At 42.9% G+C, this 25,769-nt stretch overlaps 1 protein-coding gene across 2 annotated transcripts in view; it reads right to left on the bottom strand.

The window, feature by feature from the left end:
• Prkcb (protein kinase C beta) overlaps positions 1–25,769 on the bottom strand; it is a 333,644-nt gene that overhangs the window by 107,272 nt on the left and 200,603 nt on the right. For both annotated transcript variants that reach the window (XM_027410280.2, XM_027410279.2), the window contains exon 6: positions 15–171. In XM_027410280.2, coding sequence (XP_027266081.1) covers positions 15–171 — 157 coding nt within the window. The remainder of the gene's footprint in view (positions 1–14; positions 172–25,769) is intronic.

Here is a 25,769-nt window from a genome sequence, read left to right on the forward strand (position 1 = left end):
TGGTTTGTACTTACAATCTGAAGGTTTCGTTCCACTCAGGGTTGAGAGAGCACTTGATGGTTCTGGTCTTCTGCTTGCTCTCACTTTTGGGATCAGGAATCAGTTTCAGTTTGACGTAGGGATCTGACAAGCCATTGGGGTCCATAGGTACAAGATTTTTAGCATCTCTTACTGAAAAACAAAAAATGCGATTTCAATATTAGTAATGTCCAAAATGCTTAAGTATCTGTTAGTGATACCTGTGACATTCATGGCAGGGTCCTGGGCATCATGCCTGCTTTATGGGAATTTTATTAATATCAACAGCTAGAGTGGCATGTAAATGAGACAACCTGACAGGATGTAGATTCTACTCCATATTGTATAAAAATTATTCTTAAAAATCTTTCTCATTAGCATATATTAATTATGCAAAATGTTTCCTTTTAATATTTTTATGTTTGTATATAACACATTTTATATAGTTTTATGTCAACTTGACACAAGCTAAAGTCATTTTGGAAGAAGGAACCTCTAGAGAAAATGCCTTCACCAGATTAGCATGTGGGCAATACTATAGGGCATTTTCTTGATTGATGATTGATGAGGAGGGCACATCTCACTTGTGGGCAGTGCTACCGCTGAGCTGGTGGTCTGGATTCTATAAGAAATCATGCTGCACAAGCCGTGAGCAGCAAGCCAGTAAATAGTACCCGTCCATGTCCTCGGCATCAGTTCCTGCCTCCAGATTCCTGCCCTGTTTGAGTCCCTGTCCTGACTTCATTAGATGATGGACTGTGATGTGGAATTGTTAGGTAAAATAATCTTTCCTTCCCAACTTGCTTATGGTCATAGTACTTTATTTGAGTAATAGAAAGAAACCCTAAGACAACATAATTTATTTGCAGCCTTCCTAAATATTGATTTATGACTTCCATTTTGCTTTCTCCCCTCTTTACTCCTAATACACTCTGTACTTTTTCTAAAATTGCCTTCCCTAAGACCCACAAGAATCTGTCTCCTTTAGTTTTAGCATGACAGTTTCAAGGTGTCATGGTACGACAAGTATCAGTGTTCCTTTTTAAAGCTCAGTAATATTCCATTCCATAGCTATGCCATATTCATTTATCCATTCATCATTTGTTCATGTCTGGGTTGTATCTGCTTTCTGGGTAGTAGGAATGGTGCTGCTATGAACCAGTATATGCCCAGACACAACGGTCACATGCTGTGTGATGGTCAGTCTCCACTGAGACTTGGTTAATTGACTGTAACTGACTTGGGACACTAGGAAAGTACATTTCTGGGTGTGTCTATAAGGGCACTTACAAAGATGATTGGACCACCAGGGCTCTGACTGACTGAATGTTCTAATCCACTGATGAACACCAAATAGAAGTTAGCTATCGGGAGGTGGAGGAAATGCAGAAGGTAGAGCCTAGTGAAATAATCACTGAGGGCACATCCTTGAGAACTAAATCTTGCTCTGGCCATTTCCTGTAACTGCCCTGCTCTGTTTCTTGTCTGTCACGATTTCAGTTCCTCCATCACACTCTCCCACCACAATGTACTGAAATCATGAACAAAATAAACCTTTCCTCCCTCAAACTGTTCTCTTGGATATTGGCTGTGACAATGAGACAGCACTAACCTAATCCTGAGCAGTCAGCCAACACAGACATACAGAGGGTTTGCTGTTGCCACATTCGAGGGAAGGAGACCAAAGAGGTGGCACTTGATGGGCACAGGCTTTTCTTTAGAGACGATCTATTCACTAGAACAGATAGATGACCACAGTGTTGTAAATGTAAAGTACAGTGAATGGTGTATTTTAAAGGAGTGAATGGCTACTTTATATGCTGCCAATGTTACCTTCATCCAAAAAGAAAAGGCTAAAAAAGGAAGAAGATTTGCCACCTAAATGAGCGTACATCTACTATCTACGGGTCATTCATCAGAAGCATCCAGAGAGTCCACAGAGAGAAGCCTGGGGAAATATCAACAGCAGTATAGGTAGGCTCCACTTAAGATTAAGGCTCCTAGATGAAGGTATAGAATCAGCTTAGGGAAGGAAAGGGAGTGAAGGATCCATGCTGAAGATGCAATGTGCCCCAGAGGAGATGAGGGAGAAGGTAGCATCTGCTTGGAGAACAGGAAAAGCTGATCAAACATCGGTTCAAAAGGTAGAAACATGCATAGCCAAGAAAAGGACTTGTGTGGAATTTAAGGGTATAGTGTTAAACAACTTAAGATGGTGACCATCTTAGGACATAAAATCCAAGGTAATATATTCAGTCCAAAATCAAATGAAACCAACTGCTTGAATGCATGAGTCCTACTGGAAATGCAAGGATAATTCAACCTTTTAACAAATCTACTATAAATACATTCATCAGTTTATAAGTGAAAGAAGAAAACCACAAGGTCATTGTAGTTATCTGGAAATAACATGAAAGTCTCTCAATACAGTCACAGGTAGTTGAAATAATAGCATCACAGTTTGTGATAGAGACAATCCCACCAAAGTCAGGAATGAGTCAACGATGCCAATTTCCATGGCTATGACTCCACACTTTCCCTGAATATTGCACAGATGCAACAACACAACAAAGGAGGAATCTCAAAGCTCAAGATGACAAAAATGACAGAGAATGAATGATTGGAACATCTTCCACCCCTTCACTTGCTACAATGTTCTCTTCCAGCCAGTCACAGTTCTTCCATAGTGGTTCACAGACCCTTTTCACAGGTCCCACTCTTCCACCATGAATTCTGTTACTTCTGGCAACAAGTGTTCTCTTACCAATCAATCCATCAGACCAGACACATACTCTCTATACCCCTATCCCCTCTTGCTTTGGCTCCATTTATGTGGCATAGAATTTAGACTGAAGTATAATGGTTCTCTTGAAAACACTCTCAATTCCCTCACCAATTTCTTTCTAGTTCACTGATCTAACAAAACACAAGTTAAATTCAAATATCTTTATTTTCCTACATCCAATCAGCTGACCACTGCTGAGAAGAAAGAAGAAAGGGAAGGGATAGAGGGAGGAAGGAAATGGAGTGATGATGTATGGACATTCAAGCAGAGGAAAGGGAAGGAGAAGAGAAGTAGGGAGCAAGAGAAGGAGAGTAGGAGGGAAGCAGGACAGGAAGGAAGAGAATTTGCCTGAGGTCATACAGTCAATAGGGGCCAGGACTTAATGAACAAGATTACAGGAGATATGGCTGGGTTTTCCTCTGCTAAAGCATGGATTGACACTCTTGGACATACACCCAAAGGATGCTCAATCATACCACAAGGACACTTGATCAACTATGTTCATAGCATCTTTATTTGTTATGGCCAGAACCTGGAAAAAATCTAGATGTTCCTCAACAGAAGAATTGATAAGGAAAATGTGGCACATTTACTCAGCTGTTAAAAACAATGGCATCATGTCATTTGAAGGCAAATGGATGGAACTAGAAAAAATCATCCCGAGTGAAGTAATCCAGATCCAGAAAGACAAACATGGTATGTACTCACTTATAAGTGGATATTAGCTGTGATGTAAAGGATAACCATGCTACAATCCACAGACCCAGAGAGGATAGGTAACAAGGGGGGTTTATGGGAGGAATGAATGGATCTCCTTGGGAAGAGAAAATAGAAGAGATCTTGTGGGTGGACTGGGGGTGAGAAGTGGGGATGGGAACTGAGGGATCAGGTGTGGGGGGTAAATGGAGGGGGAGAATACTAAAAGAGATGAGTGGAAAGGAGCCAGTATTTCAGGGTCAGGTAGAAACCTGTTGCATGGAAATCTCCCAGGAATCTACAAGGATGGCCCCAGGTAAGACTCCAAGCAATGGGGACTAGAGAGATGGCTCAGAGATTAAGAACACTGATGGCTCTTCCAGAGGTCCTGAGTTCAACTCCCAGCAACTACATGGTGGCTCACAACCATCTGCAATGAAATCTGGTGCCCTCTTCTGGCCTGCAGGCATACAGGCAGACAGAACACTGTTTACATAATAAATAAATGAATCTTAAAAAAAAAAAAAAAAAAAGGCTCCAAGCAACAGTGGATACATAGCCTGATCTGGCCATCTCCTGTGACCAGATTGGTGAGTACCCCAATTGTTATCAGGGAACTTTCATGCAGCAACTGATGGAAACAGATGCAGAGACTCACGGCCAAACATTAGGCCGAGTTTGGGGAATCCTGCTAAAGAGAGAGAGAGGAAGGATTATAGGAGCCAGAGAGGTCAAAGACATCACAAGAAAATCCACAGAATCAACTAACCTGGCTCATAGGGGATCACAGAGACTGAACAGACAACCAGGGAGCCTGCATAGGACTAACCTAGGCTTCAGTATATATGTGACTATTGTGTAGCTTGGTCTACTTGTGGGACTCCTAACAGCGGGAACAGGGGCTGTCCCTAATGCTTTGGCTGGCTTTGGGGAACCTATTCCTCATACTGGGTTGCCTTGCCCAGCCTTAATACAAGGGGCAATGCTTAGTCCTACTGCAAGTTGATATGCCATGTTCTGTTGACACCCATAGAGGCCTGCCTCCTTCTAAAGAGAAGCAGAGGAGGAGTGAATGGGAGGGTAGTGGGAAGGTGGGGCGAGGGAACTGGAAGAGAGGAGGGAGGGGAAACTGCAGTCTGGATATAAAATAAATAAATAAATTTAATTAAAAAAAAAGACTGGTTGAATTCATCCTCCATCTCAGCCACAAGTTAGATTTTATTTTGTACCCAACGCAATAAATGTTCCTCTCTGGCATTGATTTCATTAAGCTCAGTGAGCAGGTTCCCACTATACCCTAAGTGTTCTCTTATATTCCAAGGAGTCTGGAGAAAACATAAGATGCTGGTCCTGACTACAAAGAACATATGAAACCGAATCTGTTAAAGCATAATTGATTTCTGATGAGACAGGAGACTGGCCACATAGTGTTGTGGTTACAGAGCAGGCATCTCACCTAGCTTTCTCTGTAAACTTTCAACCTTGATTTCTTGATCAATAAAATAGGTTGATGTAACTGTAAAATTGGGCAAAGAATACTTGGTGAAGAGCCTAGAAAATACTCAACAAAAGTTAGCTGTGTCACCGCTGCCTCATTGTTATTAGTCAATGGCCTCTGACCTCACTTGACTAGTATTTATTTATTTCTGCAGTACTGAGGGTTGAATGCAAGGCCTCACACATGCTAGGCTTCTGTTGACCTTTTATTTTGAGACAGGGGCTCACTATGTTTCCCAGGCTGGCCTTGAACTTGTGATTCTCCTGCTTCTGCCTTCTGAGTAGCTGGGATGACACCCTGTGCCACTAGGTCCACTTTGTTTCTTCATGGGAACAGTGAAATGGACCTTTCCATTTGAAATCCGACCAAGAGGACTCTGCCAAGCTTAGCACAGCAGAACTCCAAAGCTGCCAAAAACACGATTCCTGCTACGCACCCCCGTGACTGAGGCTGGCTCAGTAGGCCTAGAGAGAAATGTGTGCCTTTGCTTTTCGAACTGATCTCGGGGTGAGGTGGAGGCTGCTGGCCCACAGAGCACACATGGAGTAACACAGCTCTCAAGAGTGGCACCTTCCCCACAGAACACAATCCCCAACTGTTATTTTCTCTCATTTCTCAAGTCTTCCAAGGAAAATAGCATGTGCCAGTTTCACGTCTGGGAATGACACTTGGATCACACAGTGATCTGCATAAAAACATGAACTGGGTTGTTCTGAAGGGCCATAAGCCTGTCTGTCTGGATGATTGGCAAGACACAGGCATGCAGAAATAGCTCATCTCTCTTCTCCTTGGGAAGGCCACTTCCCTAGGCTCCTTGTCATATGAACCGACACTGTATTGACAATCACTGAGAAGCAGCCTTCTGTTTAAGTTTAGGATTCCCGCCAAATGCTGGACTGCTATGTGCTGTGTACCAGAGCCTTCCTTCACCTTCTGCTCCCCCTGCCTTGCAGCAAACATTCCTCATCCAATGTTGTTCTGAGTCTCCCAACATCCTGTTAGATTTTCTCGCACTTTGGTCCTCTGGAATCTATCCTGTCAATCAAAGCGGCTAAAATTCTCAGGGAATGAGTAAATTGATTCAGAGCTGTTGACTTTCACGTCTCCAGGAGTATGGCTACTTTAAAACCACTGTATCATGAGCAGCTGACAGGCCTTGCGGGCTCAGATCCAAAGGCCTGTCGCCTCTGAAGCTTTTCAAAGTCAAGTCAGGTTTCCCAGCAGCAAGAAAGCCGCCGCATATGCGTCGAGGAAGCAAATCTCTCTAGACCACACTTGGCTAGACCAACTTTGATTTTTCTTGATAAATGTTTCTTTACTATCTTTGCTGAAATCCAGCCAGGGCAGATGGGAGGTTATCCCTCACACAAGGCAGAAATAGCTCCCATCCCCCTGGTAGAAGTTTGCTAAAAGCACAGGAGAGCATGCTGGGCCAAAAAACATGGATTGTTGTGACCATGAAGCCAGGTGGGGGAATAAATCAGCTCCAGCAGGTGAAACCCCTCTAGTCTGGTAAAAGTTCCTCAACACCGCGTGGGAAAAGGAAGCACTGATATTGACTTTCTCAGGAACTGTTCTTCAAGAACTTTCCTAAACTGTTTAACCCCCATCCCCTGAAAAAAAAAAAAAAAAAACAGCAAAAAGTCTTGAAAAAGTCTAAATCTTATGGCGTTTTATGGTCCCAATACTGAGTTACGTAAATGACGAGAGATTTTTTGTTGTTGTTGTTGTTAATTAAAACTCTTTTTAAAGAAAATTTCCTTGGCATTCTGAGTCCTCACAAGTCTTCACGATGTGTGTTGAAACAGTGAATTAAAGCCACAGCCACGGACATTCAGGTTGAGAACGCTTGCAATAAGGAAAGGAAACAGAGGGGAAGGTCTACACAAGCTAGGGTGCACATGTGGACTGAGAGTGACTTCATACCTGTGCACTGGGCTTACCATGTGCACAGAGGTTTTGAAGATTCAAGAAACAGAAGTGGTTACAATATAAAGCCCATGTTTAAGACAAAGGTCTGTGTGATTCTGTAACGAAACTGAGATCTACGCTATTAGACAATAGCAGTTGGTCAGTGATACCTTTTCCCAATTTGGATAATTAGACTGTACACTTAAGAGAATGTTTTTGACCTTGGGAAATACATGCTGAAGTATTCTGAGGTCAGTGGAGATCATAATCCCTTACTGAACTCTTAAATGGTTTAGATTTTTTTTTTTAAAGAAGCACTTATCTTAAAATGTGTAATATAAAGGATGGTAGACTACATTAGGCACATTATAAACTACTAGTCAATAAGGTGAAGAAAATACAAGAGTTTTTAATGCTATCCTTGCCTCTTTTCTGACATTTTGAGACTATATCAAAATCAAGACTCCTTAAAGGGCCCTCCAAATCTTCCAAAGGGAGGCACAACAAAGCACATTTCCTACAAGACCTGCATGAAGGCAAACATATAAATATCCAGGAGGATATGCACACAGTTATTTTTAACTAATGGTTACATCAAAGGGGATAAAGGGTGCTGTTTGGAGGTGGGAAGCAGAACAACAATGGCCTTAGCAGTCCTAGTCTGAATTGCTTGCAAAGAAAATACATTTTTGTTCTAATTATGTTACTAAGTTGTGCATTGATAGTATCTGAGAATCCACTATCCTGACCTTCAGAGACTCCATTCTGTTCCCCCAAAGACACAACAGGGCAATTGGATCTTCCCTGTGATGCTTCAAAGTTATAATTTGAATTACAGAACCCATCCATTTACAGGCTTCATGCTAAATGCAGGTCAAGATGTCCTTATTGAGGCCAGTGGGATCCCCTCAGCAGACGCCCCTCAGTGAAACCAGGCCTAGAGGAACAAACACTGACTGAACATACGAAAACATGTCTGACTACCCTGTCCTGGCCTCTAATTCCAGGGACTTTCTGGTGGCTGACATTTCTCTGGCCCTTTGGTTAATCCTGTGGAGCTGTGTGTTGTGTTTCCTCAACTATATAATCATATAACGCACATATTGAAGAATATATTTGCTCTTAAGAAATGTACATTGGGGGCCTGGAGAGATGGCTCAGGTGTTAAGAGCACTTCCCGTTCTTCCAGAAGTCCTGAGTTCAATTCCCAGCAACCATATGGTGGCTCACAACCATCTGTAATGTAGTCTGGTGCCCTCTTCTGGCCTACAGGGATACATGCATCCATAATAAATAAATAAATCTTTAAAAAAAAAAAAAGAAAAAAAGAAAAGAAATGTACCTTGGGACATTTTAGGATTAGTGAGAACTATGACCCTAACTTATTCTCAGATGATTCAGGAAAAATGCTCATATAAAGAAGTATTTAGAGGAGAGAGCTAAAAATCTCCCACACTCTGTCATAGCCCCCACAGGAAGCTTCTTTAGCCTTTTTGTCTACAGTCTATGTTTGTGTCACCTTGGTCTCCACTTCTTTATTACCCATGGCATTTCTAAACCCCATCTTTCTCTGGTGCTGTGGCTCTTGAGCCCTGGCCATTTCTGAGTCTCCTTCCCCAAGCTATTCACTGATCATTCCATGTAGTGTCCCTGATTGCAAGGCCAGCAAACATGGGGTTTCAGGGAGCCTACATGCAGACCTGAGTCATCTGGAGCCCGTCAAGGCCCCACAGGCTTCTGGCACAGCTGGCTTCCCAGGGCTGCTGGCAGAGGTACAGTAGTCACACATCTAATTATCCGTGTTGAGTCAAACTTCCAGCTGGGGCTGTCATAGTGTCTGTTGAGAAAAGAGCCTGTCAAGCCATCGAAAGTGAGAAAAAGGTGGAAGATGATGTAGAGAGCTGGAGAATGTCAGACCCTGGCTTAATCTCCCCCTCTGCCATGATGTGCATTAACTGGGTGTTTTAAATAAAGAGATTTCTTGGAACTTCAGTTTCCCTGTTGCGAAACAAAACAAAAACAAAAACAAAACAAAAAAAGCAATGCTGGCAGTGGAACGTGGAGATGAGTAGATCTTTGAAGTTCATTGACTAGCCATCATCAAATTCATGAGCTCCAGGTTCAGTGAGAGACCCATCTCAAACAATAAGGTGGTTGAGTTGTCACCCTCTCAAGTGATCAAGAAAGATACTCAGTGTCAACCTCTGGCCTCCACGGACAAGCGTACACACATGTATGCTCATATGCGCTCACACTCACAAATACATACACCACATACTCAAACCCACAGATACACATGCACACATATTAATAGATACACCACATACACACACTCACACACTCACAAATACATACACCACATACACTCACGGGTACACACACACATACACATACTCACAAATACACCACTTACACACAAACACTCACAGGTGTACACACACATATAGATGCATACACACACACACACACACACACACACACACACACACACACACACACACACACTCATGCCTAGGAGAGATGAATTAAAAGGAAAAAGGATTTATTTTGCCTGATGGTATCATTAGTTTCAGACTCTGATTGGCTAGCTCCATTGCTTTTAGGTCCATAGCAAGAACAGTGTTGTGGGAAATGCTGCTGGCTTCATGGCATCCAGTAAGCAAAAGGAGTAAATGGAGGATGCCAGGGATAAGGTTTACCCTTCACAGTCATGTCCCCAGAAACCCATTCCCTCCATCTAGTCCCCATTTCTTAAGAGTCCATTCAGCTGTGAACTCATTGGTGGGTTGGTGCACTGATGAAGGTAGCATAGACCCAACTGCCAAGGGGATCCAGCCTTCGACACATGAGCTCTTTGGGGAGAGACACTTTGCATATGTACTGCACCATCACCCTAGTTACTAGGATAATGATATTTAGGGAGGACATGAGGCTCATGGCAGAAACCTAACAAATGCTGGTTTCCTTTCCCAGTAGAGAGAATTTAGACCAAATCATATGATGGAAATGTACAATGACCAAGATAAATTTCAGGACTGAAACAGCCTCCCTTCGATGTGATCTTCATACAAATGAACCCCAGAGGAGGTAGCTTGAGGATGATGGACGGTCTGAAGTCAGATGTGATAAATCCATCCCTTATTACCAGAAGCTTCTTTCCATTCCAATTTAGTGACTTGGACTTTTGCCTAGGATGGCATCTCCTGTGGACTCCCAGTAGCCTTCAATTTTTTTTATTGACAGAATAATTGCACATCTTTATAGGACACATTGTGATGCTTTAGTGTGTTTATATAGCGTGTATTGATCAACTCAAAGCATCTAGGTAGGTTCTTCATCATCTCAGACATTTCTCATTCCTATGTGATAAGAACATTCAAAAGCCTGTCTTCCAGCTATTTTAGATTTGTTTATATTTTTATTTCTCTGAGCCCTTTACATGTTAGCCTTCATCCAAGCCCCCAGTTCCTTGGTGGCTCCCTTTCCTCTGGTCCAGTAGGGGATTAGTGTGGTTCTCTTTCTCTCCAAATCCTGCAGAGGGTGACACTTTCCCATCACTTCTGGGTGGGAGCATAAACATCTCTACCTTCTTGTCTCTGCAATGCAGCAGCATCCTCCTTGAATAGATCAGCAGGACCATTGTGATCTTCGCCCAAGGGAGCATTCCCTGGGGAGGCATCACTCGGGCAGTTAAGGTCTTCAGCCACAATTTGAGCCTTCACACAGCAAGTCACCCAGTCACACTGCAGATTCCTAGTTTGTTTCCTCTATCACTTCTGCCAGGAGCCATTTCACAATTCCCATTATTAGGAGTAGACTGGTTTTCCATCTCCATCTTGTATGTCTGATGATGGTCTGTGTTGGGTGTCTAACAGAACTGTACAGGCCAATGAACCTCTAACTCTATTGTATTTTCATCAGATAATGTGTGAGAAACCTCCAGGGCTTTTGGGGATGGAATACAACAAGGTCTCTCTAGCAGGGAACTATATCACCAAGTCTGTAGATATTAGACAAGATGAGAATTCCTTTATTAAAGGTCTCAGGGCTCAAGGCAGAGGAAGCTGAGAGTCATTTTAATTATATTGTTAGCTTTCAGAGTTTTAAAGCTCTTCCTCCTGTCAGAGGCAATGTGGTTTTAACTTTTGTTTGGCATGTTTTCTCCCTAGGTCCACTCTTAGATTTGCTTTTATAACTAAAACATTCTTTGTATGCAATTCATCGCTTGTTTATCTTGATCCACTTCTAATTTAGGTGATCTTCCATTTGCTCTGGCTTTTGCTCTGAGAACATTTGGTGCCCATTTCCCTATGCATAAATGCCTTTACTCTCCATGTCTGTCATTTTGTTCATGATTACAGTTATTTCTTCATCTCTTGCTATCTAGGAGCACACTTCCAGCTTGTTCCCATATCATTTATCATCCTTTATCAGTGGGTGTCCACAGTTTGCCATTCCTATGCATTTCTATTTACTTTATTGTTGTAAATGGCTTTCTAAGGGCTGGAAATATAGCTCAATGGATAGAGTGATTGCCTATCATGTATGAAGCCTGGATTCGATTCCCAATGCTGCATTAATCAAGAGAGGTAAAGCTCACCTGTGATCACAACACCCAGTGGAACGAGGTCTTTCAGAAGTGGAAGGTCACTTGCAACTACATAACAAGCTGAGAGAGATGAAATGCACACAGGCACTCACTCTGCCCAACCTCATCAACAAAAGATTGAGTCTTAGCATCACGCTATCTTTCATGCTTATTTGAAGTTGCCTGTCTCTTAGAGAGACCCTTTTTTACTTAAGACCATTGCCCACCACTTTCCTTGTGTGTCACTTTTTACTTTCCATCTACAGCATTCTACTGGTCTTTTGGGGGGGTTGTTTATTTGTTTTATGTAGTATGGTGAATCTTAACACATGAGTAGATTGAAATAAGCTATCACATCGGTTCCATCATCTCAGGGAATTCCTCCAAACCTCCCTCTGTAGTCACCATCTTCTCCACCCACAAGGCTCAGGCTGCCACTCATCTGTTTTTCATCGTTACACCATTCTCTTTTCAATAACTAAATGTATAAATAGAATCACACAGTATGAATCCTTTCAAGTGTGGTTCCTCTTACTCAGCAAGATGCCTTTGAGAGTCATCCAAATTGTTATGCATATGAATAAATCCTTTTCATAGCTGAGTAGTGTTCTATTGTGTGGATGTACCATGGTGTGTTTTTCTGTTGACTGTTAAACACAATTGAACTGTTTACAATGGAGAAACACCCAGGAGACAGATCAGCCAGTTGTATGGTTACACATATGTTTAACCTTGTATGACAGCAATAGCTTTCTAGAGTGACTATGCCTTCTGCATTCTTGTTCAATAATGAATGGCAGCTCTTCGTTCTGTGTCTTTGCCAACCTGCAACATTGATATTATGTATTACTATCGTTGATTATTATTAAGCTATTGTAATTGGTGAGTAAAGGCATCCCATCTCTGTTTTAGTTTATGTTTCCCTAGTTTCCAAAGATATTGGGTCTCTTTTCTCTTTTCATAAGTAAATTTACCATAGTAATGCTGTCTTGAGTGAAGCAAGAGTTTATTTAGCTTTGTAGCCCATAATAGCCATGCCTGATAGCATAGGCTTGTAATGCTCAGGAGGCTGAGGCAGGAGGATCAAGATTCAAAGCTTCCCTGAATGATTTAATGAGGCCCTGTCTCAAAATAAAAACTAAAAAAAGAGTGTACCAATCCTTGAGTTTTCTTCTCAGTGCCACAAACAAAAACAACAAAATTAAAACCAAACCACCCTCTTCTTCTTCCTCCTCTCCTCCTCCTCCTCCTCCTCCTCCTCCTCCTCCTCCTCCTCCTCCTCCTTTTCCTCTTCCTTTTCTTACTCATCCTCCTGCTGCTCATCGTCGTCGTCATCATCGTCGTCGTTATCATCATCATCATCATCATCATCATCATCATCATCATCATCATCTCTATTCCTCCCTTGCTCTCCTGAGGACTGTACGCCAGGATCTCACTCACTTTAGTGCAGCAGGGTGCAACTGGACATCCCATCCTTGATTTTTCAGTATCTTCTTCCAGATTATAACTTTGTTTTCATTCTGTAGCTGTGTCTTTCACAAAGCAAACACCTTCATGGTTTAATGAAGTTTAATTCATCTTACTTCTCTTATATGAGTCATATTTGTGGTGTCCTGTCTGAGACCTCTATGTCTAACTCCACATTATAAATCCCCTCCCCAGTGTTTTCTAAAATCTCACAAGATAACCTTTTTCATTCAACTCTGCCCCTCACTTTGAGTTAATTCTCCCATGTACCTTGAGGTGGAGGTTAAGATTTATTTGTTTACTTATTTATCTTGTATATAGATAAATATCAGTCATCCCATAAATATTTGTTGAAAGCCTGGCCTTTTCCTAACTTCACTGTCTTTGCACTTTTGTAAACAATCACTAGGTCACTTTTGTGTGGCTGTTTCTGACTCTCTGCTTCAGCAGATTGCATTCCTGTGCCTGTACCTCTCCTGTCACCAGCCCCGCAGTATTCTTAGTGCAGCTTCATAAAGCAAGTCTCAGGGCTAAAGACTTGGCTCTTATAACTTTATTCTTCATCTTAAAATGTAGCATACAAACTCTGAAACTGCCTTATTCATAATTTTAAAATCCAGATGGCATTTTGATTGAAATTTATAAATCAGTCTTTAAAAACTGATATCTTCGGTAGGGGTCACCCGGTAGGTATAGAGTACTTCTCTAGCACGTTAGGATTCCAGGTTTTATCCCCAGAACTAAAAAAGGGGGGACTGCACCTTTACTCTGTGGAGCCTACCAATCCATAAACATGGTACAACTCAACATTTATTTGCATAAACATTCTTTTCATTTTTTTATAATTTTAAGCATATCGATTCAGACATCTGTTGTTTGATTTATACTTGAATATTTCACTTGATGTTAGAGCAATCTTACATGCTTTTTTAGAGTTTTGCTCCTAATTGTTCATTGCTAATATGTACAACATACTTTGTGTGTGGTGACAGTAGAGTCTGAATTGTAACTGTGTTCAGTCCTTGGTTCTAGGGATGTTTCTGTGGATTCCTGTGAGGCTGCACTTAGATGATCATGTTTCCAATGTACAGAGGAAGTATTTATGCTTCCAATTTGCGTGCCTTCTTTTCTTGTCCTATCACACTGGCTAAGTCTCCAAACATATTCGGAAGCAGGCTGAAGGCAGACGTTCTGTGTTCCCCCAGGAAAGCCTGAAGCCTGTCATCCCTAAGAATGTGGTAGGTGTTTGGTGGATCCCTTTATAACATCAAAGATGTTCCCTTCTATTTCTAACATGCTGAGAACACTCCTTGAGAATAGGTATTGGATGATGTCAAATGCTTTTTCTGTAGCAGATGCTATATTCGTTGGGTTTTCTTTCTTAGATTATAGATATAGAGAATCACAGTAGATGACTTTTGGTTATTATTGACCCAGTGTTTAGTGCTGGGGTAAAGCTTACTTGCTTAGGGTACATTATATTCTACTTAGATTGTGGGTTTGATTTGTGAATGTTTGGCTGAACTCTTGTATTTATTTTCTTAAAGGCTACATGCTTATAACTTCTTGTAATGTTTCAACTTCTATTAGTATCAGAGTATGCTCACTTCAAAAAACAAGTGGAGAAGGTCCTCTTCTACTTCTTATAGAGAATTGTTGTCACTTCTTTAAGTGGTAGAATTCACCAATAAAAATGTCATTTTCAGGTCTGAAGAGATTGTTCAGTCAGTAAGTGTCTGTGATCATGAGTCCCTAAGTCTGAATTCCCAGAACACATTTCAAAAGCTAGGCACAGCATCTCAGATCAGTACTGAGGGGGAGAGTGAGACAAGCAGATACCTGAAGCCCACTAGCTGAATCCACAGTAAGAGACATTGTCTCAAAATCATGAAAGTGGAATGAAGTCAAGGAAAGATGCCACACCTACCTCGGGCCTCCACACACAAAGGCACACGCACATGTGTACCTGCACACACATATACTATAAAGTAATATAGCACGGACACACACACACACACACACACACACGTACATGTAACACACACCATTTACTAACAAGTACATATAACACACACTAACACACACACTAACAAGTACACATAACACACACATACTCATACACACATTGAAAGTACATATAACACATGAATACCATACACACAGTACACACATTAACAAGTATATATAACATACACACAACACACTAATAAGTACATACAACACAGACATACCACACACATGCACACCCTCCCCCACACACTAACAAGTACATATTACCATACACACACACATGCACATACAAACACTAACAATTACATATAACACAAACACATTTTTTTATCTTAAGTATCTCTTTATCTGGATGCTACAGTTCAGTGCATTGTGTTTTCATTTTCTTCCAGTTCAAGATATTTTTTAATTTCCCTTGAGATTTTCCTCTTCGAGTTAAACCATGAATTAGTTAGAAGTTAGACTCTATTTTCTCAAAGGGTTTTACTCCCGTGATCTTGGTTCCTATCTAAACACTGACAACACCTTGCTACATCTCTTCATTGATCTTCCAATTTGTGTGGAGCCATCACTGGCAAGCTTGCACTAGACATCCACACCAAAGCCAACATGGCCAACCTATTTGTTTTCTCTCTGCTCTCTCCCACTGTCGTAATTACTTTTCTATTACTGTGATAAAACACCATGACCAAGGCAACTTATAAAAGAAAGCATTTAATTTGGGGGTTCACAGTTCCAGAGGCCTAGCGTCCATGACCATCATGGCAGGGAGCATGGCAATAAGCAGGGCAGGCATGGTACTGGAGCAGTAGCTGAGAGCTTACATGTGACTCTAAAGCAGCACAAGGCAAAGAGAGAGAGAGAGAGAGAGAGAGAGAGAGAGAGAGAGAGAGAGAGAGACAGAGACAGAGACACAGAGAGACAGAGACAGAAATAGAGACAGAGACAGAGACAGAGACAGAGACAGAGAGAGAAACAGGAATGGTACAGGCTTCTGAACTCTCAAAGACCACTCACAATGACACCCCTTCTCCAATAAGGCCACACCTCCTAATCCTTCCAAACAGTTCCACTAACTACAGACCAAGTATCAAATATATGAGTCTATGGGGGCCATTCTCATTCAAACTACTACACCCACTATATCTGCTCTCTTGTTTTCAATGACACTTAGGGAATGCCCAACCATCCACCCAACTGTGCAAGTGAATCTGGAAACCACCTGGTCCCTTTCTGTGAGTTTCATCTGTAATTATAAGCTTTTCATTTGCTCCATCTCTTTATCATTTTATGTGCTTGAGCAATGCCTCCTCCAATTTAACAATAACGCCACAAGACATTTCTTAGTTCCTTTCCTATTTCTGTAGCAAAACACCCTGACAAAATCAATTCAAGAAGGGAGAGATTTACTTTAGCTCACAGTTCAAGCTACAGTCCACTTTGGCAGTGAAGTCAAGGCAGCAGGACCTGAATGCAGCTGATGACATCACATCCACAACCAGGAAGCAGAGAGGGATGCATGAGGCCACTCAGCCCCCTTTCTCTAGAGTGTCCAGGATCCCAGCCAAGGAATGGTGCCACCCACAACCCACAGTGGGCAGGTCTTGTCATCTCAATTAACAAAATCAAAATAATCACCAACAAGCATACCTAGCAGCCCCTCCCCCAAATGACTTTCTGTGTCATTGGGTTGAAAACCATCACAGGAAATTATGATCCCTAAGCCACATCTGAAGCCTGGCATTGTGCTTGGCTTGGGTGATGGTTGGCAGACAATGGTTCCTTCTAGGGTGGCTGCTTAGACGCTTGGTTGTTTCCTCTCGTAATAAAATGAAAAGCCTCCTGGTTGGTTTCTGACCTCTAATCTTACTTTATCCACCCCATCCTCCATCCCCCAAAGTGATCTTTCCAACATTCAACTCTGACCATATGTTCTCTAAACAGAAATATTCCATAGTTTTTAGAAAGTCTATTTATATTTTACAGTATAAAATTAGGTCAAAGGAGAAAAACTATGTAATTATCTTTGAAAATGATTTAAAAGACCACTGGGGGGAAAAATCCAGTAACAATTCCTCTTTTCACACTCAGGAAAAAGGGAAGAGATGAATGCTGTTCTCAATATAATAAATGTACCAATGGTTTTCATCGTGCTACCCGGTCAAACTCAAGAGGCATATCTATTAAGATCACAATCAAATTAAGAATGTCCAGCATCACTGTTATAACTTAACATCCTTCTAGAAGTAGCAACCAGTGAAACCACGTGGAAGAAAAGCACAGGAGGTTTAGATGTTGGAAAGAGAATGTAAGATCAGCTAGCATGGTCTGACCGAGTCTTTGAGAAACCCCCAAGGTTCTAGAAAGTGACTGACACCATTTTTCTACTTTGTAACTCTGACTAAATTTTCCCATTTTTAATCACAGCCATTTCAGTGGGGATTTACAAGCAGGAGCCCTTAAATGTACAGTCTTGGTTAAGTATAAATTACTTTTTTAATTAGGAAAGAAAAGTTACTGCAGATATGAAAGGAATCATTGTGTAACAGGAGGCCAGGCTTGAGTCCATTACTTTTAAAAAAGTAAATTCAGGAACTGAAGGGATGGTTCAATGGCCGAGTGCTTGCTATTCTCGCAGAAGACGTGGATTCAGTTCCCAGAACCCACAACGAGCAGCTCACCACTGCTCAAACTCCAGCTCCAGGGGTCCCAACTCTGTCTTAGGGCCTCTACAGGCACCTGTACTGAGGTACACATACTCACACACAGACATGTACACATACTTTTACAATAAATAAAAATCCTTTTAATAATAAATAAATAAATAAACTAGTCAGATTGCAACTAAGAAGCCCCAAGATTCAGCCACTCTCATTCTCCCTGGATCTGAGTCTACATCACTGTGAAACTCATGTCGCTGGTGGGTTCCATAACTGACTTTTCCTTAGAGTCAGGCAATTGAAAATCTGGGTGGTTTTATGATTCAATACACCCAGGTTAGGGTTAACTGTTTTCTACACAGGTGCCCCTGATAACACAGGGTCCTGCAGTTCTCAGGGTTACTCTATACCTACTCTGACCCCTCCACAGGGAGCATTTAAACTAGTCTCCCCTAAGGTCTCTTAAGCTCAGTCTACTTATGTCTACAAGTCCCCAGTAGTGAGTGCAATTCCAAGACCCAGTCCTTCTAGGAATGCAAAATTCATCACTGTGTGTAAGGCAAAGCATGTAAGGCTTAATGGAGACAGAGGAGAGACTTGTCAGACCATTTGGGCAAATCAGAGAACCCCTTCCCCATGAACATCTGTTCCCCAGGCTAGCCCTGGGGGTCTTTCTGTATGCTGAGGACATCTGTTCTGGGAATGCAGCAGGTAAAAAGTCAGCTTTCCTTCTTGTTGAGAGACCGCCTCCCTTCTGCTCCCTGTTGAGGGGAAACAGGGACAAACAAAGCTTAATGCTTCCTTGCTCACATCCTCAAGGCAGGAACCAAGATGAGGCACCCATGAGGCCCTGTCTTTGTCTGGTTACCAAGTAGATGTAGCAAGCAGCTCCCAGCCCCTCTGCTGCAGCAGCAGATGACATGGCTTTGGGCGCTGCTTCGAATGTGATTATTTCTAAAGATGTGACATAAATACTAACATGGGGTCCCTAGAGCTGCAGAGTTGCTACTTGGCAGCTTAATTTGGACATTCAATCAAAACCGTTCACAGTAGCTTTGCACAGCCCAAGCAGCAAAAGCCAGAAGCCACACAATCTGCTCACTGTGATCGCTAAGTGATGGGTTTAATTTCCAGAGGCTTGGGACAAAACCCTCCCTAATTCGGAGGAAGGCAGTGTTACCTCCCTTCTCTGAAGAAACAGTACATATTTTCTCATTTCTTCAGTGGGCTCCCTGTTTTGTTAGAAGAGCCCCCATCTACATTAACCACATCACTGAGTCATGGAATTCAAAGGATTTTTGATAACCTGACAGCCACAAACTCGAGTCATGTTCCCCAGGCAGTCAGAGGAAAGAGCTGTCACTGGAAGATAAGTTTTCTGTTTCTTCTACTGTTGTACAGAGGCGATGGGGTAAGAAATGATCTGTTAGAAGGAGTCCCCACAGAGAAATGTCTCCCTGTTATAAACTGCCAAACATGCTCAGTAGCACAGAAGCCATGAAAAACAGGAGAGTGTTCCCTCTGGACCCATTTATCATAAATACATGCATGATGGATGGTGGGGGGGTGTTAGTGCATGGATCGATGGGTAAATGAGTAGATGGATAGATGGGTGGGTGGGTGGACCAGTGGCTGGGTACTTAGATGTCTGGGTGGGGCAGATGGACAAATGGTTGCATAGATGAATGAATAGATGAATGAACCAATGGTTGGATGACAGGTGAGTTGATAGTTGGATGGGTAGATTAAAGGGTGGGTGGGTGACTGGATAGATGGAAAGATAAGTAGATGAGTATATGGATATGGGTGGGTGGTGAGATGGATAGGTGGCTGACTGGATGGTTAGATGGATAGATGAGTGGAAGGATATGTGTGGATGATTAAAGTGAAGAGCCTAGTCTGAGAGAAGTTGCCATTCCCACTGTCTTTTTACTTGAGCCATTCATATCTCAAAGCCATTCATTATAACACCTTTTGAATTCTCCCCACACCACCCCCATTCTTTGCCACCAGATATACACACATGTGCTAAGATACCCATGTTTCATTCAAAATACTTCCAAATGGCACAAACTAAGAGCTAAGATACCAGCTGACCACATGATGCCATCCTCAACATTGCAACAGGATCCTGGGGGACCTCTGGCATATCTAGGCATTTAGACACTGGCCTATGGGGAGGTCTGTGATGTGGGAGCATCCCAGGAGAATGGAGTTGTTAAAAAAACCACCTCAAGAAGGGCACAGCTACTTGCAACCAGCTGGAGAAATAATGGTGGTATTTTCTGGAAGAATGCCTGACTTTATCCAGATACTGATGTTGGTCTGATGCCACCATCAAAAGGCTTGCACAGCAGAGATGAAGTGCACAGATGCCACCCTGTACTGCTGCGTGATTGCCATGCTCAGAAGGAAAGGGATGGCCTGCAGAGCCTGTCCACCCAAGAGGCCATCTCTGGCTCCCATGGAGTAAGCACTAGGATGTTTCTCTCTTCAGCACATTGTGACTCCATAATACGTTTACAGTTTGAAATGATTTGTTTCCCTGCATCCCACTTTACTGGATTCTGTCACTTGTACCCTGAGGCCCTTCTCGCCACCCAGGCCCTACAGCTAGACATGAGTCATCTCCTCTTGCCTCAGGGAGAAAGTTGTCAGGTGTGACTGAAGAACAAAGGCAGCAAATTCTTGACTTCTCAGTCCTTAAAGCTCCTGTCTCCTCTTTCTTCTTCATCACAACTCGGAAAGTGAACTCCAGGATGACAGGGAATGTAGACCAAGAAGCCAATCATCTCATCTCTGTTGTGTGATTTACCCCTCTGCTGCCCAGACTCTGAAGTGAAGAGCATAGTCAGAGGGAAGTTGCCATTCCCAGCTTCCATTACAGAAGCTGCTGGGATGGGGGTGTAGCTAAATTGGGAAGGTGCCTGACTAGCATGTGTAAACCTCTGGGCTTGACCTGTAGCATGAAGCAAGTGTGGTGGTGTACACCTGCATTCCCATCACTTGGGAGGGAGAGGCAGGAGGATCAAGAGTTCAGGGTTATCCTTACTACCGAGCAAGTTGGAGGCCAACCTGGGAACACGTGGTTCTCAAAAAAACGAAAAACAAAAATCCACAGCAAACTCCTATGCACACCTTGCCCCAGAACAAATCCCCGGGACTTGTCCCAGGCTCTCAGTCCCAGAAAGAGACTGCATCCAAATCTGACAGGGGTTGATCTAGAGCATACAGATAAGACATTACTTTTCGGGATGTGATGAAAGAGCTCCTCTCCCCCCACCTCACAGGTTGAGAAGCGGTTCCTCCAACTGTTGTCCCCAAAGCAACAGCAGGCTACAAGGCAACAGATATTCAGACCCCTACCCAGACCTCCTGAATCAAAGACCAGACTAAGTAGTCTTTATTGCAACACAGCTTCCAGCTTATTCTGATGTCCTGATATATGAGAACCACCACTTTTGACAGGTGCTGTCTGTCAGAACTTACTGGAAGAATGGGAACATATGATGTCCCCTATAGCAGCCTCTGTTTGTTGAGGCTGTGAAAGCTGGCTATTGTGTAGGAAGAACCGAATTTTAATTTTCATTTAATTCTCATTGATTCCCATTTAAATGCTCCCATGTGGCCTATGGCTGCCATGTTGTACTGAGCAGCTGAGATTCTTACGTCAGCCTCTTGCCTGACAGTCCCAACCTGTGCCCTCTTCTTGCAGGTCAGCCTATGAGGTGCAGACAAATTAATCTTCTCTGAGCATAGATCTTATCATGTCATTCCTGCGCCTGAAACATCCTCGGTGACTCACCATCCCTTACAGAGCTGAAGTCCATTTCCTTTTGTTCTTTTTTATAAAACTAAAAATGATTTATCTCAGAATATGAGAGAAAAGGGATTAAATAATTGTAATACATGAGTGAGCTCTTATGAGCCAATAATTACGCTAAATGCTATACCCCAATCTCATTTAATTCCCACCAAAACCTTACCATATACATATGGCTCTCTCCCCACTTTATCTATGTGAAAAATGAGCTGCAAAAGTTGAGTGATGCTTCTGTCGCCCCATAGCTGACAACAGAAAAGCAGGATTTGAACCCATGCAGGCACTGGGGATGACAGTGAGCTCCTGTAATCCCAGCACTCCATAGATTAGGGCAAAAGGACTTCAAGTTCAAGGATAGCATGGTCTACTTAGCAAGTCTCAAAAACTGTAACAATTTAAAAGATGACTACATAACTATCTCTAAGATGTCCCACTACCCTGGCAAGCTTTCCTGGGTCAGTTTTGATGCTGACTGTACCCTTTATTGATTCGTAAATGGTCCCAGTTCCAAAGAAGCAGCTTCTGGGCCTCCCTTAAATACATACATTCTTGCTCTTCTTCAGTGAACAAGCAAAGCTGTCATCAGATGTCTTGGACTCCTCCAGGGAAAGATCAACATATTTATCCTCAAAATAGCATATCTTTCCATCTCAGATGGTATATTTGGCACATCTTAGGGGAAGTCAGCACATCGTTCATCAAGGTGTAAGAAAAAAATAAAACCATGATAGAGAAGTATTAAACTTTAAATGGAGACCTTTTTAAAATGATACAGACAGTTCAGGCAGGTGAGAGCCAAACAGGTGATCAGGGAGAGATAGATGTTAGCTTAGAAAAGATCCCAAGAATGAGATGAATTCTAATCTCAACCTCCATCGCAGAGTGGAGAGTCTGAATATTTATTAAGCTGTTTGTCTATCAGAATGGACATGCTGAAGCCCTGAAGGATATTGGAAGTCTCCCAGTAGACTTGACACTAACTTTGTCATGGTTGGACCATGTTCAGGGTACTGGAGAAGGGATTAACAAGCTAGGGAGACAGGAGGCATTTGTGCCATTCGTTAATTGAGAAATGGTATAGAAATATTTTAACCATCAGCCCTATCAAGGCAGTTGAGTACTGCATAGATACTCATTTGCAGTAAATGGATATTTCATATCCTTCTTTATTTATTTTTATGGTCTGTGCTTCTGGGGATTAAACCCAGGAGCCTTGTACATGCTATGTTAAGCATTCTCCAATTGGGCTACATCCCTAGCCTTAGATTCACTTTAAAGTAGTCTCCAAAAGAAAGGGTTAAAATATGCAAAGTGATGGCTCCTAGGTCCCGGGGAAAGGAAAGAGGAGTAATTAACTGTTGGGTATTATGGTTTGACCATGAGATGTCCTCACAGTGGCTTAGAGTCCTAGTTGGTGGTACTGTTTTGTGGAAATCTGAGGAGATGTGATGTAGCTAGAGGGAGAAGGTCAAGGAGGTGAGTCATGAGAGATGTTTAACCCTGGTTTATATCTTCACCTCCCCTACCCCCATCCTTTTCCCTTCCCCTCCCTCCTCTTCCTGTCATGAAATGAAGCAAGAGCTCTCCTGTCATGTGTTCCCAACACCACAATGTTCTTTCTGTTCAACTACATGGGACCAAGAAGCCACCACAAGCTGACCAATCTGAAACTGTGAGCCAAATCGCTCTTCCTTTAAGTTGTTTACCTCAGGTATTTGGGGTACACTGGTGTAAAGCTGACTAGCACAGTGCAGGGTTGTGTTGCAGAGTGATGGGGAGTTGGGGGGCTCTACAGAGGTCACAGCTGAGTATAGTAAAAGCCCTAATGGAGTCAGCTTTACTTCTTCGAACTTCACATCATCAAATACATTACACACACACACACACACACACACACACACACACACACACACACAGAGAGAGAGAGAGAGAGAGAGAGAGAGAGAGAGAGAGAGAGAACAGAACAGAAAAATAGAGTGTGTGTGTGCAAATGTGTGTGCAGGGGTGTGCACACTAAGCTGATCCAAATTGCAATCAGCCCACAGATGGCAGCAAGCTCAACTGGGCATCCTCATGATGGTTGATAACATCACCTTGGCAGGGATTCTGCAGCAGGGCTTGAGAATGCCTGTGACCTTTCCAGATGTGCCCACTGCAATTGTTGGCTAGAGGTACTACCATCTGACTCACTCTTCTCTTCTGCCTGAATTCCCATCCCTTTTGCCACTGCCTCTGAGCTCAGCAAGCCCCTGCCTCTGAGAGAAGAACAGACAGGACCTGGTGTGCAGGACTGTCCCCCACAGGACTGTCCAAAAGCTTGTGCAGGGTGGGTGTGATGGTTTGAATAGGAATGGCCCCATAGACTCATGTGCTTGAATGCTTGGCCATAGGCAGTGGCACTATTAGGAGGTGTGGCCTTGTTGGAGTATATGTGACCTTGTTGGAGGAAGTGTGTCACGGTGAGGGGTGGTCTTTGAGGTCATACATGTTCAAGCTACCTCCAGTATCACGTCTGTTGCCTATGGATCAAGATGTAGAATTCTCAGCTCCTTATCCAGCACTATGTCTGCCTGCACACTGCCACCCACCATGATGATAATGGACCAAACCTTTGAACTGTAAGCCGGCCCCAATTAAATGTTTTCCCTTATAAGAGTTGTCTTGGTCATGATGTCTCTTCACAGCAATAGTAACCTTAACTAAGACAGTGGGTATGCCCATCAGATACGCTCCTTAATGACTCAGCCCCACCCCCCCACGAAATCCTTGCTCGTTCTGTATAATCCAGCTAGGTAAGAGTTCTTGCCTCTGCATATACACTGGGATCAGCTGAGCTCCTTTTATTTGCTTCCCTGTGTCCTCTTGTTTTCGGAGCAGTTCAGCGAGAATGCTTTGTCACATGTAGGAGATAAGCTCAGGTTCCCTCTACCACACAGGCCACTGGGCATCCTGGGGGATCTGAGGCAGAGAAAACCTTAAGTAGAAACCCTAGAGAAAATCCGTAATGGAGCACTATGATCACAAAGTCTTTGAGTTCCTCCTCCACACCTGTAAGGCCCACCTGCTGATGCCCCTAGCTGATGCTCTTGAACCAATCGCATTAGCCAGGCCTCTGCACTGACCAGCATCCACCCACCAAGCCTGCAGTGCAGAGGCTTTGAGCTCCCCCTAGAGTTCAGAGTGTGCCTGTCCTTCATCCCGGTCTCCCTCCTGTGGTCCTTTGCTGAAAGTCCATCCAGCCTTCCTGTCTCTGCCACCATCTCCTCCCTAAGGCCCTTGTTGGCCTCACCTCACCCCACACCAGCTCTGCTTCTTTCAGTTTTAGCATCTCAGCATACCCAAGGGGACATTCAGTTGCCATCGCCAGAAGGGACAGTGACATTCTAATGTTTTGAAAGAAGTCTGTGCTCTGAGTAGGCAGATGGCCTCGAGATGGGACAAACTTTAGATTTAGTCATAGAGATACTACTTTCTAGCTGTGGGACTGTGGAAAGTTACTTAGGCTGTCTGGGTCTAGTTTCTTCGTCTGCAGTATGAGAATAGCAGAAGCTACCTCATAAGATTCTGGGGTGTGCTTAAGAACTATAACGAACACTAAATTATTATGTGAATTATACTGACTACAACCTATTATTCCTAAGTGCTTAGGACAATCATTTGTATGTATTTTGTAGATGTTCAATAAATGGTTAAAGGTCATTAAATTCCCTAACTCCCTGTAAGATTAAAACTTCATGTGAGCAGGATCTGTTTCTATGGTGACCACATTTGGGTGCCCAACCCTAGTACCAGCATCTACCCCACAGCATGTGGTCAATGAATGAGCATGGAATTGATACATGGGAGAATAACATGATTCCCTCTCTCCACTGTAGTGTTCCAATGTCTCTTCTCTCATTCCCTAGGACACCTTGCATTTGTGTCTGGCACAGAGCACACTTCACTGAAATTATCCATCTATTTGCTATATGAACCGTGATGACTTGACAGACCAGCACATGGAGGAACATGCTGAAGGACCAAGCAAATGACCACGAATCACACCTCCTCAAGGGAATCCCCAGGGGACAGAAAAGAATCCTAACATGCAAAGAGAATTTGCAAGTGCCACGATCTGTTCTGGCCTCTCATGCTCATGACCATGATGACAATGGCACTTACTGAGCAGTCTACATGCAACGGTGTGGTGTTTCTTGCCCCCACTGTCCTTGTTCTTCACAGGCAGGCTTTTCCACCTCTCTCTGGGAGGTCCAGCCGCTTTAAAATAGTCAGTGTCCTGGCTGATTTAAAAACAGGCTGCTCTGAGACCA

The sequence above is a fragment of the Cricetulus griseus genome, chromosome 3 (genome assembly GCF_003668045.3).
Source record: "Cricetulus griseus strain 17A/GY chromosome 3, alternate assembly CriGri-PICRH-1.0, whole genome shotgun sequence".
Classification (NCBI taxonomy): Eukaryota; Metazoa; Chordata; class Mammalia; order Rodentia; family Cricetidae; genus Cricetulus; species Cricetulus griseus.